The sequence below is a fragment of the Periplaneta americana genome, chromosome 10 (genome assembly GCF_040183065.1).
Source record: "Periplaneta americana isolate PAMFEO1 chromosome 10, P.americana_PAMFEO1_priV1, whole genome shotgun sequence".
In the NCBI taxonomy this organism is placed as follows: Eukaryota; Metazoa; Arthropoda; class Insecta; order Blattodea; family Blattidae; genus Periplaneta; species Periplaneta americana.
In genome coordinates this window covers 175,933,834-175,954,873 of record NC_091126.1, presented here as the reverse complement: position 1 = coordinate 175,954,873, position 21,040 = coordinate 175,933,834, and the positions used below count along the sequence as shown (strand labels likewise).

Sequence of the window (21,040 nt, the reverse complement as noted above, 5' to 3'; positions counted from 1 at the left end):
AATGTTCACTATCATCATCATCATCATCACAGTGGCATTACCCAAAAGATGTTAGCATCAGTGTGGGGAGTTGTACGCCTTTGGGAGTTTGAAGGACACTGCAGTGGGTCTCCATTATAACTGTAAAGAGGTGCTAGCTGAATTGACAGATGGCACAACATAGCTGAGTCATATGAGCATGACCATTTGAATGTCAGCATTTTTTCTACGAAAAGGGAGGTAAAGCACAGTAAGCCCACTAGAAACTACAGTTCCTGCCTTTGGACCCCTTCTCCATAACAAAAGAAGAAAGATAAAAATCGTAAGTAGAGACGAGAATTTCATGCAAATGCATGTTTTTATAGGAACATGGGACATAGCTCAAACGTAGTACTTATCCATTTCATTACTTTCTGGTTCCAAATATGTGTACTTTTTCTGTGCATATTTGCATGTTTTCGCCTTTTTTCATTCATTCATTCATTCATTTTATTCCATAGATCTTATATGAGCAATGAAGCTTTAAGATGTGGAACACGTCAAAATTTTACAATATTACAATTACAATTTTTACAAATTTTTATAGTTTTACAATTTAGTAATTTTCTACAATTTTGTGCAATTTTTTACAATATTTTGGCGAGATGTAGTGAGATGAGGTGAGGTCCGAGGATTCGCCAAAATATTACCTGGCATTTGCCTTTTGGTTGGGGAAAACTTCGGGAAAACCCAACCAGGTAATCAAATCAAAGGGGTTGATGCCGAGGACTCGCCATAGACCATCCATATGCATAATGCATATTCAAGCAATTTTTAGCTTAATCATGCATATAATATACACAATATTCAGTTTAAATGCATGTTTTAATGTTTTGAGTAGACACCACAGTTTCTCGATTTATATGTCCCTTATTTTAGCTTCAGGAATCATGATTGACGAAGGAAAAGAAAAAGAAAAAATAAATAAATAACAGAAAAATGAAATAAAATGTTAAGATTTTCACAATGATGGAAGTTCACTTTTACAACACTTTACCAACGACCCTCTACAGACTGCATGTCATAAATGGATTTATTGCATTGGATATTTTGAGAATAGTAGAGAGGAAATATAGAAGGTTCAGGGAAACTGCCGACAAATAATTTGGGTCAAAAGCACCCTCTTTCAGGGAGGTTGCAAATACTCTCTCTCACTCTCTTCCTTTTCCAGTACCAATTTAGATTCTTCTAAAATTGGAATCATTCACTAAACTGTCTTAGCAGTGTGTGAACTTCGTAAGTGGTTAATTTGCTTGTTAATTCTGTTTGCATGTGTTAATATGGTTCTAATATAAAGGTTCCAAAAGTATACTCTTTGCATAGTGAATTAAAGGAAAAAATTTTATTAGATCATATGAAGATGTCGTATTTTGAGATTATTGCAGTAAAGAGGTAAGCACTGCTATTCTGTTTCCGAATATTTTCTATGACGGTTGTTCTTTGTAAAACGTTACAAAACTTCTTTCAAATAAACTGGACAGTGTCATAAACGCGAAACCAGACTACGGATTCTTTTGTTCAGTGAATTATGTTATTTGTGGTGAAAACTTGAATGAAGAATTTGACCTGACACTGTCACAAATATGTTCATTTAAGTTTGCACCCATAACTTCTTGCGATGTAGAGAGGTCATTCTCTGCCTACACAAACATATTGCCTGACAAGCACAGAAACCAATTTAGAAATGTTGTTAGTCGTTAGCGTGCAAAAAAAAGTGAAGTGAAGTGAAATAAGAAATTTGGAACAAACATGAAAGTGCATGTTTTAATGTATTTTTTGCTTGATCTTGCATGTTTCATAGTTTGATAGTGCATGAATGCATGCATATTTTGGGATTTTATAGTGCATGAAATTCTCGTCTCTAATCATAAGCAACAGTTTGAACATGTCTATATAATGTGTGATGGCATTTTAGGATAATTAGAATTAAATCTTTTAGTCTCAATCAATTTTTGCATGGCATTTATGATTTTAAGCTTTGATGTGTTATATTTAATTAATTTCTTTTAATCTTTAATGTTGTTTTTCACTCGAACAACCTATTTTCTCAGTTGAATCAGTTCTGTTCAGTATGACTCTGTTACAAGTGACTGCTTTGTCAGTTTTTCATGCTAGAAATCCAGATAAAATACCATCTGTAAGGGAATTTGTAATGAATAAAGATTGCGTTTAGAGCAGGATTTCTTGGATTCCCGTTTCCCCTGCTGTTATTTCACCATTTTTCATTCATTATCAAAAATAAAATAAAGAACATGGACAATAGATGCTGTGATACAACACACACGACAAATTAGCCATCGATTAGAGATTTCATGGACTGGATGTCTTGCTAGTCTCTCTCTCTTTTTCTCTTTTCCATTGTTCCATCTGTGTCTCTCTCCTTCTCTCCAACACACACACATGCATATACAGAGTTCAGTTAGAATTTTGATACCTGAATATTTATGCATATTTCCTTCTCCAACATATACTTGATATTTGAATTAAGAGATAAAATCGTTGCTACTGACTTGTTTTAGAATTATCATGTATGTTGTGTTGAGCACTGTATTTTATTCATAATATTTCAGTGCACTTTAATAGCATGCAGAAGTAGAGTTTTGCTTTGTTTTGAAATGTTTCCATGTTGCAGTACATTTTTATGTTTTAAGATATTCTTTCGTACATATTTTAAAGATTTTCAGTAAATTGAATTTAGCTTTGGTTTAACTGACCTCTAAGGAAGTACCATGATAATGTACACGCATGGCGCATCTGTGGCTTTCATTCAATCCCTGGTTAGGTCTGGGTGGAACTTGTGATGGACAAAACAGACTTCGCAAATGGTTTTCTCAGGGTACTCATGTTTCTGTCTTTCATTCTGCCAACACTCTCCACTTTCCCTTCTTTTCTTCTATCAGTAATAGTAAAATTATTCTGGGATAGTACAGGTTTCCAATGCTGATCTAGGTTCTAAGGGTTGAGTCTCTGGGTTCGAGCTCTTCAGTAGCCAATGGGACCTTACTTGCAAGGTCCAGGAAGGGTGGCCCATCTGTCAGTTTCGGGTTCATGAATGCCACCCAGGCCATCCATCAGACATACACAATCATCGTATATAGGGCATATAATGGACCTAAACAGAATGTAAGGATCCATCCCAAATTCAGCCCTCGTGAAACTCATCAATGTAAACAGACACACTATTTCTCTTTTTCCATCCAAGGACTGATTGTGCGTGCCTAACCATGTGGATAGATTTGAGCTGTGTATTCCTACACCCAACTCTTATAGGAAAACTAGGAAATCTATTTTGGTATGACGATAATTTTTAGTAATAGGCAAACAAGATAGAACACACTGACCTGCAAAAAAAGTGAATCACTTCGTAAAAGCCGAATCATTGTCAGTAAACCATCAATTTAGAGAGAGAGTATTATTGAATTGACCAGCTTTTATGACTAAGGAAAGACGTATTCAACATTTTTGGATATGAATATGACGTTAAGTGATCATAAAATGCAACCCCTTGAGCCACTTTCCACTCCTAAATGCCAGGCTGCCTGCTTTGTGATTTTACAACACAGACCAGCAATAAAACCTTTCAAGTTTTACATTTGTACAGTTCAAATTCAAATTTATTTAAAATTTACATTTGAAATGAATACATATGAATAGGTACCCGAAATGAGCATATGCTCGTGCTCGGGTACAGTCCAGTAGTCTACATAAATTTTACAGAGATCAAATAATAATGCTGATGATAGAAATAAGAGTAACAATAACAATAATAATAATAATAGAATAATCGTGACAGAAATGTTACAAAGATTATAATACAAAATAATTCATTAATAATAATAATAATAATAGTGATAAAACAAAAATATTTACAATAATAAAATAAATACTAAGACTGATAAAATAAAATATAAAACCACTAGTGAGAGTTAACACAACTTAAATAAGCATATTATAACCGGAAAAAATGACGAACTCGAAAATCAACAGAAAAGTTTGTTGTATCGCAGACGACAGCAACTGCCGTATTGACATTGTGTTGTGCATTAAAGGTAGTAGGGGGGAGGCGAAAGTCTACGTAACTGCCATTCTCTTTGAAACTTCTCGTACAATCATGGGAAGTTAATGCTGCAAAAACAAAATGTCTAAGAGTCAAACTGTTCATTATTACCAGGATAAATACAAATAATACTGAAGACAGTGGCCTCTGTTGATGAATTATCAATGTTTGGCACATTTTCCATCATAAATCAACATTTATGTTCAGTTTCTGTTTTGAATTTGATAAGTTGAGATGCCTCTAATGTTTGCGTTTCTTAAGGGTGGATGAATCATTCTTTTTGTGGTTGATGCCATTGGTGCGTCTTTTTGGAAGCATTGATTGTGTCTTGAGGCGATTCTTTGAACTGGGTACCTACTACAGATGACTGGAATCATCTGTAACCACCAGGGATGACAGGTTTCTGATTCTCCATGTCTTATGATATCTCCAAATGACCACAATCTGGACCAGAAATCATCTGGAAACAGTCAGGAAGGTCACTGTGAGTGTGAGGAATGTCAGGTGAAGGCTCTGGGATGTCAATTTGACCTCAAGAAGACCTGCAATTTCTCCATAGCTCACCCCAGCACCAGGCAGCATGATTACAGTTTGCGTGTTAACACCAGAATTGGACTATGGACCAGTGATCAATGCTGTTCATGGAGAATCTCAATTTTGCTCCCAATCACCTGATGCTAGAGTATGAAGAAAGCATGGGGAGTGATATTCACCTTTCAACCTCTTTGAAAGAATGCTGTTTGAAGGTGACTGTCATGGTATGAGGCAGTATCAGTTTTGGGGCCCAAACTGCTTGTTCTCTTCAATGGGGACACTCTGAATGCACACAGATAAATAGTGGAAGTGTTAGTAGAACATATAATCCCCTTCACTTCCTTCACTGGCGAAAATTTCATCCTTATGCATGACAACGCTCAGACCCATGCTGCTCGCTGCATGACAGACTATCTTCACAACATCGGGATACCAATCCTGGACTAGATAGCACACAGCCCAGACTTAAATCATATTGAACACCTGTAGGATATGCTCTGCCAAAGTGTTCGATGTCGCAACTTTGACACCCTAAACGAAATACAGGCAGCACTGTAGGAGAGAAGTGGAACTTTATCCCTCAGGAAATGTTGCAGGACTTGGTGGTCAGCATGACATGACGAATGGACATCATCATTACTAGGTGTAGTGATTCAGTGGCATAATCGCCTCAATAACTTTGTGATATGCATTACTTGAAATTTTGCGTAAATTACAACACTTTAGAACTTCAAAATGAACTACAAAGAAAAAACATTTCGATGACGCAATTGAAGTGCACAGGATATGGGATTACTTTATTTTACAATATACCTTTGTCAGAATGTAGAAAAAATTAAGCATAACCTACAAAATTATTTTAGGTCTTAAAAAAATTAAGTGATTCACTTTTTTTTTTGCCAGTCAGTATATTTATTACAGTTTTAATTATGTATATGACATTGTCAACAACGAATGTTTGATACTGATTATTTCAAATAGTGGTAGTGCCTTCTTTTTAACCGAATGCTTCTCAAGTTATACTAATCTCTACAAGCAGACTAGCCTTCTGCCATTCCCTTTCTGTTATTAATCTCAGTCAATTTGTTATTAGCCACAGAATTATACATTAAAATGATTAGAGCTTTCAGAGAAAAATGTAGATTTAATTTTGCTCTGCCTTGGTGAAACATGTTTGTTACTCTTTTGACTAAATTTTTATAACTATATAATTGATTAATAAATTTGTACTTATACAATAATTAAATTGAAAATTGCCCGATTTATAGGTTTTAAATATAATTTTTTGTTGTTTTGACATTTACTTATAATATTCCATACTTCTATAGTATAAAACTAAATCTGCTAATAGGGAAGAATATACCGAAATTTCTGCATCAAAATTTTTAGTGCTATTGCTTTTCCCCTGGATAATGATGTAAGCAGCCACCTAAAGTACACATGACATTCATTTTAAAATTTATGAACATGTTGATTGATGTCTAATATTGAATAGTTGATGATATCATTCACTCTATTTACTCCATTATTTAGCAGTAAGACTGGAAAATTGAATAAAATTTGAACAGTAGAAAAGATGATCTTGAACCATATCTTTATTAAGATTACAGAAGAGGCATGTACCAGTTCTGTGTAAATGTTTGTTGAAGCAGTTATGGCCTATAAGTAATCTGAATACATGTATAGTCGATGACAGAACATGACAGCCTTCCCTCATATCACTCCATTACACCCATGTCGCTCTGGGGGATGCAGTCAGTATAGTGCTGGCCTTCTCTGTCAGAGATTGCGGGTTCGATACCAGCCTAGGTCGATGGCATTTAAGTGTGCTTAAATGCGACAGAGTCATGTCAATAGATTTACTGGCATCTAAAAGAACTCCTCCAGGACAAAATTCCGGCACACCAGCGATGCTGATATAACCTCGGCAGTTGCGAGCATCGTTAAATAAAACATAATTTAATTTACACCCTCATTGGTGATTTCACTCACGATTTACTTTGACGTACAGTGTATCAGTGCTATAAGGACGAGGTGCTTACAAAAGTAATGCATGGGTGAGTATGACCTTCCTTCCAGGGGAGAAGGCTGTTGTATTTTGTCACGAATTATACATAATGTAATTTTCAAAATTCATTTTTGGAAAGAAAACAAATTTTCAAGTTTAGTGAAAGTTTTAAAATGTCTGTACCTATATACAGGCCCGTACTTAAATATGGGCCACATGGGCCTGGCCCAGGGTGACAACATTTGAAAAAGGAAGGGAAAAAATCGAGCTGAAAACAAATGTTTGATGTTTTAGTACTTCACAGATGCCTGCTTTAGATAGCAGTAAGTTAAATAAATTGTTGTTATTATTATTTTTTTTATTTATTTATTTTTTTCCAGTTCGGCTGCTAAATATCTAAGATTTGCATAAGTTACTTCATAAGGGGGCGCCAAATATTTTGGGACCATGGACATAACACAAATACGGGGCTACCTATATACTTTTGTATGAATTGGTGTTAATTAACAGTAGTATTGTTTAGAGAGAGACAAAACAAGTTATACATTTGTGAAAAATTTTGGCAGAAGAATATTATAACCATCTTCATATTAAAAATGTTTTTTTTTTCTTTTGTTTCACCAGTTGCTTGGGGTTCTGGCATGACATAGTCCATTTGTTTTCCATAACATCTACATGAATTAGAAATGATTAATTTTGCTGTATTTAATAAATATTTTCATTATTACATTATGTTCATTTAAACTATAATTTTAACAACTATTAACTTAAAATAATCAGACACATTTTAATTTGTTATAGCATGCTTCCTTTGAGTTGTTGGCCGAGTTTAATTTGTTTTATAATATTAATTATGTTCATTAACAAACCTGACAGTTAACCAGAGCTTTGATGGACATGGTTCTATTGTAATTTTGGTCTCTGATGTTTGCTAATTTTGCCTTTGATCACCTCAGCAGGGGAAGGCGACGCAGATACCTGGATGATGAGTATGATCCTCGACCAAAAAGAAGTAGAGGTATGTAACATGTATATTAATGCCATTGTTGTGACTTCACAATCACGGTTTGTATTACTGTTAATTCATAGAGTTATAAAATTGTCTTTAAAGGAGTAAATTTATAGGCTCTATATTACAGATTTGGACCACATCAAGGAATCTTGTCTCTGACGCTGAATAATCTCTGTAGTTGCATGTGTCATCAAATAAAATACTGTACTACTGCAATTCAACATTTCTGTACACCCCTAAAAATGTACTTTTTTAGTATTTCCTCATATGATTCATAGAAGGGAACATATCATTGCTGCAAGAAAAAGATTTCTAGATTTTGTTCGAAATTTAAATATTCATTACGTGTGATCAATAAAATTATGGATATTCAAGAATAGCAACAAAATGGAAATAAAAAAAAAGTTTGGAACCATCAGAAGTATCATACAAGGTTATTGGCAACAACATACAGATACAAAAGATGAGAAAGGAAATGTACTGACTGCAGAAATGGAAATTTTAAGAGTTTGGAGAAAGCACTTTGGCTGAGTGCTCAACTACCAAGCACAAAACAACGATCAAAATATTGAGAAACCAAACATGATGGATATAAAACTTCATATTAAGCAATTAAAAAACAACGGCATTGTTTTTGTGTGTGTGTGTGTGTGCGTGTGTGCGCGTGTGCGTGCGTGTGTGTGCGTGCGCGTGTGCGCGAGAGAGAGAGATTTTTTTTTTAAGCTTTTATTGAAAAGTGGGATGATTGACATTTACTGATGCAAAAGAACAAAATTAGGTTTTGAAAATTAAACTCTCAAAATGACTTTCGTTTTTTCTTATGCACTTCTGGAGCCCGACTGAAGTTTAGCATTGCCCTGCCTATCATTTAAAATTGTGGTTTATTTAACGAGGCTTGCAATTGCAGAGGTTATATCAGCGTCATCATTGTGCAGAATTTTGTCTCGCAGGAGTTCTTTTACATGCCAGTAAATCTACTGACATGAGCCTATGGAATTTAAACACACTTAAATGATATCAACCTAGGCTGGGCTCGAACCCGCAACCTCGAGCACAGAAGGCCAGTGCTATACTGACTACACTACCTAGACTGACTCCTGCCTATCATATCTTGTGGTATGGCGTATTCTTGGCCTTCCTGTTGATTTATGTTTTGATGCTGAAGAAATCTTTCTGAAATTGTGTTACGACTGGGAACTTGTTCATGTCGACTCACATTGAAATGTCGTAAGAACTACTGAATCATTTGTTTTGAAAAACATCTCGACGGCAAACGCCCGATGCAGTGCATTCCACTGATCCAATGCAACTGAAATGGCATCAGTAATGGCGTTCACTTCCTATGCTCCCACCACTGTCTGACTGTAGCCACAGTTACTGCCAACCTGAAAAGTCGGATCTTTTTGCTGGACCCTATATAAACTCCATAAATTTCAAAGGGTAGAATAAAAATTTAACTTAAAGAAAAATGTTGTGCATTTCTTTTGAAGTGATGCTCGTATAATTATGAACTAAATAATACTTACTTACTAACTTACTGGCTTTTAAGGAACCCGGAGGTTCATTGCCGCCCTCACATAAGCCCGCCATTGGTCCCTATCCTGAGCAAGATTAATCCATTGTCTATCGTCATATCCCACCTCCCTCAAATCCATTTTAATATTATCTTCCCATCTACGTCTCGGCCTCCATGAACTAAATAATATTGTTGGTTATTCAGTGTTTCACAAAAATGCCTTGAATTACTGAAGATTGACTCGCCATTAAATAATTGATGGCTTTTAATTCGAATTTGAATATGTGAAGTGTATGTTTTGTTTTAAATAGGTCCAACGATGTACATGTCTAACTTATTTAAAGAAGGAAGACGGGAAAGATCCCCAGTCCGTTTCCCAGTTCCACGCGACAGCAGGACGTTCAATGGAGTTCAGAACTACACAGATTTTATGAGAGAATTGCATTCCCGAGGAGCACCACCCCTTACAGCCATGCCTTACCCACCTCCCGTAAGTAGAGTCTTTACTGTATTCAGCTTGAAATTGTACAGACCTGCACTATGAGTCTAACAAACAGCTAACAGGTTGCAAGGCATACTATACCAGTATCGCCCATTTCCTTATACAGAACATTGGAGACAATGTGAGGAACAAACTTTCAAAACCTAACACATCCATTTTCAGAAAATACACTTCCGATGCCAGAAACTTACATCTCTGCAATGAATAAAATTATTTTCTGTTTTGAAATATTAAAGATTATTATTATTATTATTATTATTATTATTATTATTATTATTATTATTATTATTATTGTTATTGTTGTTGTTATTGTTGTAAATTTTTATACTGAACAACAATGTAATTTTATTATCTCAACAATAACTCTTCACTTTCTACAATTCAATTCTACTCCCGTCAACAATGGGATTTGCTCTCCACACAGCAACACAGTATTCGTTATTGCACTCCACAGACGACAGTGACAATTTACTTGGATTATTGCGAACAACAATGAACTGTTAATCTTAACTAATATTCACAAAGCACTATTTACAAGACAGAACTGTCAGTTCTCAGTTCACAGCTCGTTTGTCTTGGCTAGTTCTTCTAGCTCAGTCACTCGCGTTCACAGAATCTCGAACCCCAGACCTTCAGAGACGATTTGCTGAACTTCGAACTCAGGTCCCCCAACTGTGGTCCACTGCACTCGAACTCCGGGCTTCAGGCTCCACAGTTATGGACACAACTCAAGTCGTGCTCTGGTCTCGAAGCTGGCTTCACTGCTACACAAGACTGGCTTGCTGTCCACTGACTTACTCTCTGACTGACTGACTGACTGACTGACTGACTGACTGACTGACTGACTGACTGAATGACGTTCACTTGCGTCTTCTCTTTTATAACCAAACTATAGTTTCTGGAGAGTTTGTGAAAGATTCCACTCTCGAATCATGAGGATATCTCTCCTCTCTGCCGCAGTCGCTCTTTCCCCTTTCTCCCCACCATAGCATATGCCCCAGGAAGCAGATGCGCGCGCAACCTGCCCAACACGGCCAACTTAGCCCTTCCTCCGTCGGTCGTGAGATCGAACCTCACGTGGCCGTCACATTATTATTATGATTGTTATTTGCTGAAGGTTATCAAATTTCATCATTGTAGCAGTTTCTGAAAAGTGACATGTCAGGTTTTGAAAGTTTACTCCTCATGTAGTACGCATATATTATTCACTAATGGTAGACTGCTATGATTTTCTCCCTAGCTTTTCGTTCAGTATTTGTTATGTACTAAAATTGGACTCTTAGTGATGTATATTGTTCTAAGGGCAAAGTCAAGAATTCTACACCTTTTTGCTTTCACTTTTCCTTATTGTTGGTATTTTTAATTCTGGAATCACTCTTTAAGTTACAACATGGTCATCATCTGCTTCCTTCAAGAAATTGCTTTCCTGGAGTTTGCTCATATCATACACATGTTACTCTTGAGTTTTGCTATGTTTTCCAGTCCAGTACTTCTTAGGTCAAATTTTTCGAAATTATTCATTCAGAAATTATTTCTAAGTCCTGTATCTCTTTTTATGTGAACCAAAATTAGTTTGTTAAAATTGTCCTGGCAGTGAGGCAGTTCATAACCTGGTGTACCCTCTCATTTGCCAGCTAATTTTTTTTTTATTATTATTATTTTACGACGCTTTACCAACAGCTGTGGTTATCTAGCTAGCATCTGAATGATATGAAGGTGATAATGCTGGCGAAATGAGTTCAAGGTCCAGAACCGAAAGTTACCCAGCATTTGCGCTTAATGGGTTGAGGGAAAACCCTGGAAAAAAACCTCAACCAGGTATTGAAAAATGTCAAAGATTTTTTTTTTTAATTGCTGTGCTTTTAGGAATAGATAAAATCTCTTGGCATGCCCCTCATATAATATACTATACTAATATATTCCATACTTTCTTACTTATGTGCATGTTAATTTCAGCCACCATTTGTGGACTCTCTACCACCACCACCCCGGTACTATGAGGGACCTCCATTACCGGAATATCCGTCCACAATTAGATCAACCCGTTCTGACAAGCGCTCTGTAAGTACTGCACATTTAATATGTTTATAATTGAAGAGTTCGCGGGAAAAACGATGAATGTCACATTTGTGTTAAGTATTAGATAATGATCTAATTGAGTCTATAACTGCAAGATGTAGTGCTGTTTCTATAGAAAATAAAGGAAAGGATTACTGTATTCGTGGTGATAATTCTCCTTTTTACCATTTTTCATAAGAACAACATTAAATTTCGTAGTGATCCATTGAATTAGATAATGACATCAACCTTAACAAAACTGTGACATTCATCGTTTTTCCCGCGAACTCTTCAATTGTATTAATCAGTCAGTAATGATTAGCATTATCTTCACGAAATCATCAGTATGCATGTGTAAATTGGACCCCTGTTGGTTCTGGTGACAAAATGATAGCCTGTGGACTGCATCCTGTATTCAGCCTCGGTTAAACACTGAAATTTTCATCTCTCCATACTTTTCAGAACTGTTCTTTGATTCAGTCAACTTTGTCTGAAATAAGAGTATGGATCTCTGTAAAGAAAGAGGTAGCTGGAGGTGTGTTACCACATCACCTACTATAATGTTTTCAAGTCTAGAAGAGATTATGTGTCTTACAGAAATAATTTTCAGCTCGTAATCATAGCAATCACGTCAGGTGTATTACAGGGTTTTAATTTGTTCCTACTTGTTTTAAAACACACTAGAATCCTGCTTAAAAATAGTGCCAGTATTTTTAAGACTTCGTTACCAAACCTGAAGGTTTGGGTGTGTGTTCAATTTTTATCTATGTCCAAATTAGTAATATTGTTCTGTAATATCATACTTTAGTTGCATTTGTGAGTAAATTAAGCTCTAGGATTTAAATTGTAGCTTAAAAATATTCTAGGAGCAGATGGTTCTTGTGGAATCACTGTTGTTCCTTGATGTCATAGATAGGGACTGGGATAGAGATACAACTTTGGTATGAGAGTCATCCAGGAAGTAATGACTGTTAGCGCAATCCCACCATGCAGGTTAGTCCTCTTCCACTGTTCAAGGTTGACTGGTTTTCTCAGTATTCTGTGAGTGCAGGTTGTAGAAAGTTGTTTTTGTGCATTTTATGAGTGTTTAAAATGATCTGTGTGATACAGAATAAGTGAGGTAGTTGTTTGAATACACAGAAATTCAGACCTGTCGAAATTTACCGTCAATTGTAGGAAGTGTATGGTGATACAGTAGCGAACGAAAGAAATATGAAAAAGTGGTGTGACATGTTCAATAATGGATGGACAAATGTGCATGATGAAACTCGACCCTAATGACCATCACTTGTCAGAGATGACTTGAAGCACCGAGTGAACGAAAAGATTTTGGAATACAGACTCGTAACCCTCAGCAAGTTGCAAATTACTTTTCCAAACATTTCCCTTTTTTTGATAGGTGAAATAATATTAGAAGATCCCAAGATCAACAAAATTTGTGCATGATGGATTCCAGCAACTGAGTGGCCAACACAAAATCAAGAGAATGGACTCAGCACTGATATTTTCGATGCAGTGACACAGAGATGAAGATGATTTTCTCGATCAGAATTTTATCCCATATCACCCCAGAGAGTCAGCACAAATCACTCAAGTGGTACCTCGCCATACAAATTCAAACATACTGTCATCCCGAAAGCCTTGGTGACTGATTTGTGAAATCAAAGATCTTCTCTTGGTGAACTTCATGCCGAAAGGTATTACCATGGATAAATATATAATACGATGCGAAACTTACTGAGTTTCTCGTAACACATACTAGAGGCGCTGTTGTAGAAATTGATCTTGCTGCCATCTGTTTGTGGGAGGGGCGTTATTACATCTAGCAGCGCACCAAGTAGCGAAAAGAGTAATTACTCCATGCATTTAGCAGCGCACCTGGTGACGAAAATGTTAAACTGTGCAGAAAGTATTCCCTCCCACCCTCATCGATATTCAAAACTAACCCAATTTAAAATAAAACATTTACAGTTTTATTCCTCACAGCATATTCTACTGAAAATTCTTACCGGAGCCAACAGGAAGATAAAAGAGACGATGTGTTTTACACTACCAGATTAAAATATAACCAGACAGAGAAAAAAAATAAAGCAAAAGGTTAGATAATTAGGATTGTATTCTTTGGGTATTTATTGTACAGCACAATGGAAAAGTCTGCAAGAACTACTTAGATAGTTCAATTTATTATATTACTATTACTTTACAATACATTCAACAACACTATTTTTACAACGTCCATAAACATCACTGTTTAACATACACTGCTTATACACACACATATCACTTTATGTTCACTTATTAGCAAGTTTCAGTCCGCCATCTCGTCTCCTCAACTCTCCCGTACAGCAATATCTGGAACGGATAAATCGAGAACTCTGGGTAATGTATCCTACACGTAGTTCTAATGTTCACCACCCATGACATTGGGCGCTGATCACCTTATTTCAGACCCCCAAATCCAGATGGTGCTGACTGCAGTTTCGCATCCTAATATATATTTATCCAAGGTATTACAATTAAAGACATCACTATTTTGAGACACTGAGGAAACTATGGTGAGCATTCAAAATTTGCAGCATGGAATGCTTTCTCGCAGCATTGTCCTTCATGACACTGGCCACTCTCTCACTCCTGTGCAACCCAAGACTTACTGGACAAATATGGTTGGGAAATTGTCGATCATCTATACTTAGTCCAGACCTTGATCCAAATGATTTTCACCTCTTCACTTAGCTCAAAGAGTTCCTGGACAGAAACATTTTGTAAGTTATGATGAAGTGAAGAATGTAGTGAACAGCTGGCATAATGGACTGGTGACAATCGAAAACGAGTTGATTCTGGTGCTTGTGAACAGGTATGATAAATACTTAAGCAAAGAAAATGATTATGTAGAGGAACAAACTGTGGTTCCAAGATGAAAGGTGATATGTCAGTTTTTGGCGAAAATGAGATTTTGCGATATGGTGTGCATTCTGATACTATATTTATTGTCGCAAAAGATGACCTGCATATATCTATTATTTTTCTTTTTAACCCATTGTTACGAAGCATGATTACTATGGTTTTGTACTGTTGCTCAAACTTCAAATGCTCACTCCTGAAAAACAGCAAGAAATGACACCAGGGCTACAGAATTATGAAAGGAAAATAAATTGTTTGAAAACAAATTTGTTTTTCAAGTTACTGCAATCATACAGTCGTACTTTCTGGATCTCCTTCGTATATCTCTTTCTTAACAAAATACAGTTTCCTCATATCACTGTTATGGAGGAACAATGATGTAAGTGCAACAGAATATTTTTCAGAAGAAACAAAAAACAGAATCTTATTCACACATAAATAAATAATAAATGTTTGAAAAAAATATCATGAGAATCGACATAAAGCAGAATATTATTATTTTCGGCTACTTTTAAAAATTACTAGTCAGATAATGTTTAATATTCACCCCAATTTTGCAGTTGCATATTGTTCTTCCAGAACAGCGATGTATTAATGGCATACTGCTACCACAAATCACCTATATAGACTATATCTCTATATCTCTTTCTTTCCTTTTGAACTTGTTTTTTGTAAGGTGTAAAATTATCCTGCTTTACCAATAGTAAATTTTTCCCTTCCTTTGAATTACTAGAAACTCATATCTCCGTAACATGTATAGAGTCGTCATTTTAAAATGTGGAAGATCTGAGACATCATCTACTGTGTTCAGAATAGTTTGAAGAGTTGGATGTAATTAAAAAAGACACTGTATGCTTAAATCAGGTTTCAAAAAATAACTGTACTTAGGTGGTGTGCTGTCTTTCTAGCAAAATTCTCTATCCTTTTTCTGTAATGTAACAGAACTGTCAGAAGCTTTGCAGCGAATTTTACAAATCGTGAACACTGAAGCGGCTTAAGCTGTATTACTGGTACATTAAAACCTCTAATAAATAATCAAAATTTTATTTTTACCTCAATAACTCAACATTAAACTAACAATTCTCTTTAAACTTCAAAAACATTTTAATTGAAATCAGTCGCACAATATTTGAGATTAAACAAGCTAAATATCCAACATTATCTTCGAGCAACATGAAACTTGCACTGAGAATTTGTTTTAACAATAATCCTAAGATCAAAATTCAATCAATTAACATTATTCATCTCTTATATCTGAGTACAATCAACTTTTAATCTTTATCACTCTGTCAGATAATCACAACCCTAACTAACTACTACAGCATGTAGTTTTTCGATGTGGATTCATTTTAACCCACAAAATTTTAAGAGCCATGGCAGATCTCCCAAAAGGAAAAACATCAATTTTAGAATTATAATAACTTCACCAGATCCCAATGTATGCAAGAAAAACAAAACTCGCTGGGCTATAATTTAATCAGTTTTTGAGAAAACCCAAAATGCAGTTACTCAATTTACTTTTACATAACTAGCTGAGGTATGAGGTTCCCGAACAAGGACGCAAAGTCTTTCAGGTGTCAGCTGGTGCCTCGAGCTCTAGTCAACTGACATTCTAACCTTACAGCTAACAGTGGTCCAGTGCATACATATAAATCATTTTATTATCAGTAGGGAGCGGATTTTTATGTGCTAAAAAAGTAAATATATTTATTTTTTATCTGCTAAAAAGTACGAAAATATTTGCTAAAAATAAAAAAATATGACAAAAATACCTTACTTAGTTTGGAAAAAAAAAATGTAACTAGGTACTCACCAACCACACTTGAGTGCTAGTAGTTGGCCGAGAATTGCAGTGAACAACAAAGGTCATCTCCAAATTCTCCATCACAAATGCATGCCGATTATCTCTGAACAATGACTTATACTGTGAAAACAATCTTTCCACGTCACAGGATGTCAGACGTGCATATTTAAAGAGAGGAATGTCACAAACACATACACCGTCAATTTAACCTACATGCACACCCTCCAATACATAAGCAACTTTACACATTTTTTTATACCCACTGTTTTTCCCAAACACATTCTGGAATTTGTCCCTTAGTACTTGTACTTCTGAACCTGGTAGCGAGTCTAGTTTAATTTCCACGGCAAGCACCTCCCTGTTTCAGACAACAGGTTTTTGAATGTTTCGAGTTTTTTATGGTGCCACACAAAAAGCTTAGATTTGCTAATAGGAAAGCCAAATCTTTTTAAACAACCATCTTTCAGTATATCTTGAAGGATATCGATTGACGAAGCCCGATAACAGGAAATCACAAAAAGATAATATATATTGCCTTATTTGATAGACATGAGCGAGAGGCGAGAGATTTGTTTAAATTAAATAATGTTCATACCCAACCTCTTATCTGTTGTGTTTCACAAACAAAGCGTGGAATGAAATCATCATCAGCAACAATAAAGATTCCTAGTGATGTGTTACAAGATCTCTCCTCCTCGTCCATGTTAATTTATTCTCTAATAATAACGCTGATATGCTGCCTAATAGTTCTCAGAACTTGTGGTGATACTATTACGAAAATGGATCACGGATACACCACACAGCACTTAGAAACACGAAGTAACCAAGAATTCTTTAAAAAGATAACGTACTTCTGAGTGATATAATTGGTTTATTTTTAAAATATTTAAAATTTCTTGTAAAAAATTATTTAAGTAAAAAAACTCCGAGATTTAAATTGTGTTTATAATAGATTTCCTGAAAATATGTATTTACATAATTGTTTTGTGAAAATATGTGTTTTTATGTGAAATAAAATTCGGGTTTTAAATTTGAAACTTCATGTTCGGAATTTTTAACTTTGTTAATTGAGTTTTATCACATGCAAAAAGAATATTTAATTACATAGCAATCCGCTCCTTAATTATCAGTAAATGTATTGAAAATATTAAATTTGAAACGTATTGAGGTCACCAATGTAACCAATAATACAGTTTTTGCCACGTATTACATGGTTTTGAACCAATTAAGTATTTTACTATAAATTCTGAACTGGTCTAAAATGATGGAACATTTCTACTGGATATTATAGGAGGCGGTCCCACCATTAAACTTGCCCAGCAAAGGGCCGGTAATGTTTTATGCACACACTGAAAACTCGGGACGTAACTTGAAATTGCTTTCTCTTATGGCGACAATTTTCTCTCCTTAGTTTTATAATAGTACATTATGCAACGAGCCTATAATGATAGTAATTAAGACGCGAGTGTGTTTGTTTATGAAACGAGCGCAAGCGAGTTTCATAATTTTCATACGAGTGTCTTAATTACCATTATAGGCAAGTTTCATACGACTTTTTATGCTCGACCATATTTCTAACTTGAAATTATTCATAAGTATTCATGTTATGGTTATCTAAGTGAGGAGCAGAACTGACCTTCTAAATTGTGAGATGTGCGCAGACGCGAAAGTATTGATTTTTTCCGAGGAACGAATGTCATTGACCTTGATATAATCTAGAGAATAACATGAACATTAATCTTGATATAACCTGGAAATTGATTTAGAATTGAAAAACGAGATGACAGATTGAATTTATTTGAATATTATTTACAATTAACGCTAATTATTATAATAACAGAACATAACCTTCTGCTACAGTATTGGATTTCCAGCCTCCGTGACATTTCGCTAGTTGTCTTCGATTGCATATCCGAGAATAATCGATACTTGCGGTTTTATAATGCTACATTGGTGATTTCTCATTGACTGAACAACTGAACTATAATGAATAGGTATACTTTAATGAGGTGCATTAAAGGGCTACAGCCAGGTGTATAATACTACATTTTGGCATGGTCGAGCATAAAATATAAAAATACTTTAGGTCAACCACAACCAAACACATGAATGATGAAAGTTGTTGAAAACAATTTACTTACCACCTTTTTATAGGAGGTTAATGACTGTATATTTATCAAAATATGTGGAACAGAAACGTTTCAGTAATGTATTTAATCTCTTACAGTATGATCGTTCAGTCGAAGAGTTCTTGAGAAGAACCACTGAAAGACGTGATCGTGATAGAGACCGGGATCGACGCTACAGAGATAGACGTTGATCTGCCGAAGGTATTCCCAGGATTTTTATTAATGAAGACTGAAGTTTTAAAGGCCACTGAATGATGCCTGGAAATTATGGCGATTGTAGAGAGCAACTGAGAAGACTGCAGCGAGCTTCAGAGATGGAGTGTTTATGATGTTGAAATTGCCATATTGTTAGCCACAGTTAGGTCATTTCATTAGAATTGACTTGACTCATGTACGAGTAAGTGTTGCCGGCTTCATTTGGTCATGATTCATTTCATGTCAAAACTTCCAATCGACATGTACATTTCCAACACATGGGAGGAGTATGCAATAAATCTTTTTCTCTACATAGTTATACCATCATATTTTTGGCCGTGTACATTTCTTTGTTGTAGAATAGCATTTTGTAGTACGTTCCCACAAGAAGACAATGGGTTTTTCGAATTATCCTAAATAATGTGTGAATATGAAAGTGAAGCTGATGAATTTGAAGGCTATTTCAGTTGGATCTTTTCCTAAATAAGTGAAACCTTATTGAATTAACATCCATATATTACTTCGAACAAAATATATTTTCAGAATTAGGCTCTTGGGTATATAAAGTAGGTTTTATTTTTTTGCTGAAGATTGCAATAGCTTTACTAAATTGCATTTATCTAAATTCTTATTAATGTTACTTGTTACCACAGAATGTATTTTGTGTTTGGTATTTTCCTCAGATTAAGTATTACACATCAGGCATTATCTGAAGTTTAAACTTTTTTTGTACAGACCTAGACTAAGTATGGCCGATACTGGCCGAACACAACCCATTTACTGACTCGTCTTGTCTTCAGCAAGTTACAGTTGTTGTAATAGTTGGTTCTTCTTAGTTAACTTGTTATGCAATCCCCTCAGAGCAACACCTTCTGTTTGTAGTATGGAAAGGCGCATCTCTGTTTCTCATCTAGGAGAAGTGCCCACATTGAAAAGAAAAACAGTATTGTTTTATTAATTGAATAAGCAAGAGTTAAAAATGAAGAATGAGTGATCAGATGTGAATTAATTACATATGTTGATTCTGCTGTGGGAAATATAAATTACTGAGACCTCGAGGTTTTGTTTTTGGAAAAAGTTGCTAGATTTTTTTTTTTTTTTTTTTTTTTTTTTTTTTTTTTTTTTTTTTTTTTTTTAGACATACTTATAAATATAGATTAGTATTTCACATAGTATATTTATCAATGTAAATTGCCAAATTAATTTTGCTGAAACAATATATTTTATGTAAAATATGTTTTCCTCAGTTTTCTTTTTGTTGTTTTAAGTCAGTTTAAAAAAGCCTCACATTTTTAATAAAAAGCATTGCCACAAATAATAATGTTGTTTGCCTAATTATTGAATGTGTTTTATTATTTCTAGGAACTGTACTTATGAATTCTTCCCCCAAAGGATGTTATCTATATTATTTCTTAAATTTTTAACATGTGAGCATATGGTTGTAATTATTACCAAATACATAAATACAAAAAGCTATTATTACCATAAAAATAATGAAATTGTAATTATTAAGTTTGTTTTGATTTCGAGAAACTGAAACTGTATATGATTTTTTACTCCAAAAAGATGTTATCTATATTATTTCATAAATTTTAAACATGTGGGCATATATTTGTAATTATTACCAAATACATAAATACAAAAAGCTATCATTACCATAAAAATAATGAAATTGTAATTATTAAGTTTGTTTTGATTTCGAGAAACTGAAACTGTATATGATTTTTTACTCCAAAAAGATGTTATCTATATTATTTCATAAATTTTAAACATGTGGGCATATATTTGTAATTATTACCAAATACATAAATACAAAAAGCTATCATTACCATAAAAATAATGAAATTGTAATTATTAAGTTTGTTTTGATTCGAGAAACTGAAACTGTATATGATTTTTTACTCCAAAAAGATGTTATCTATATTATTTCATAAATTTTAAACCATGTGGGCATATATTTGTAATTATTACCAAATACATAAATACAAAAAGCTATAATTACCATGAAAATAATGGAATTGTATTTATTAAGTTTGTTTTATTATTTCTAGAAACTGAAACTTTGTATGAACTTCCTCTGAAAAGCTATTATCTATATTATTTCTTAAATTTTAAATATGTGGGCATATGGTTGTAATTATTTTCAAATAGGTATATAAATAGAAAAAGCATAATTTAATTTGGCATATCTTGAGATCAGTTTGACCACTCCCATTCATAGAAGGTAAAAATAATAACATATTCTGAATTTGTATGAAATTTACATTTAGTGTTATAAATAGGTATGAAGGTGAATAGCAATATTG

General features: G+C 34.5%; 1 protein-coding gene across 3 annotated transcripts in view; it reads left to right on the top strand.

Annotated features, from left to right (window-relative positions):
- Positions 1-19,634, top strand: part of LOC138708183 (YTH domain-containing protein 1-like) — a 79,627-nt gene extending 59,993 nt beyond the window's left edge. Inside the window, exons 15-18 of one of the 3 annotated variants that reach the window (XM_069838461.1) lie at positions 7,577-7,635; positions 9,457-9,635; positions 11,604-11,708; positions 18,638-19,634. In XM_069838461.1, coding sequence (XP_069694562.1) covers positions 7,577-7,635; positions 9,457-9,635; positions 11,604-11,708; positions 18,638-18,730 — 436 coding nt within the window. In that variant the 3' untranslated portion in view covers positions 18,731-19,634. Of the gene's footprint in view, positions 1-7,573; positions 7,636-9,456; positions 9,636-11,603; positions 11,709-18,637 lie in introns of those variants that run through there. The other 2 variants (XM_069838460.1, XR_011334621.1) reach the window with 2 other exon arrangements.
- The last annotated feature ends 1,406 nt before the right edge of the window (positions 19,635-21,040 follow it).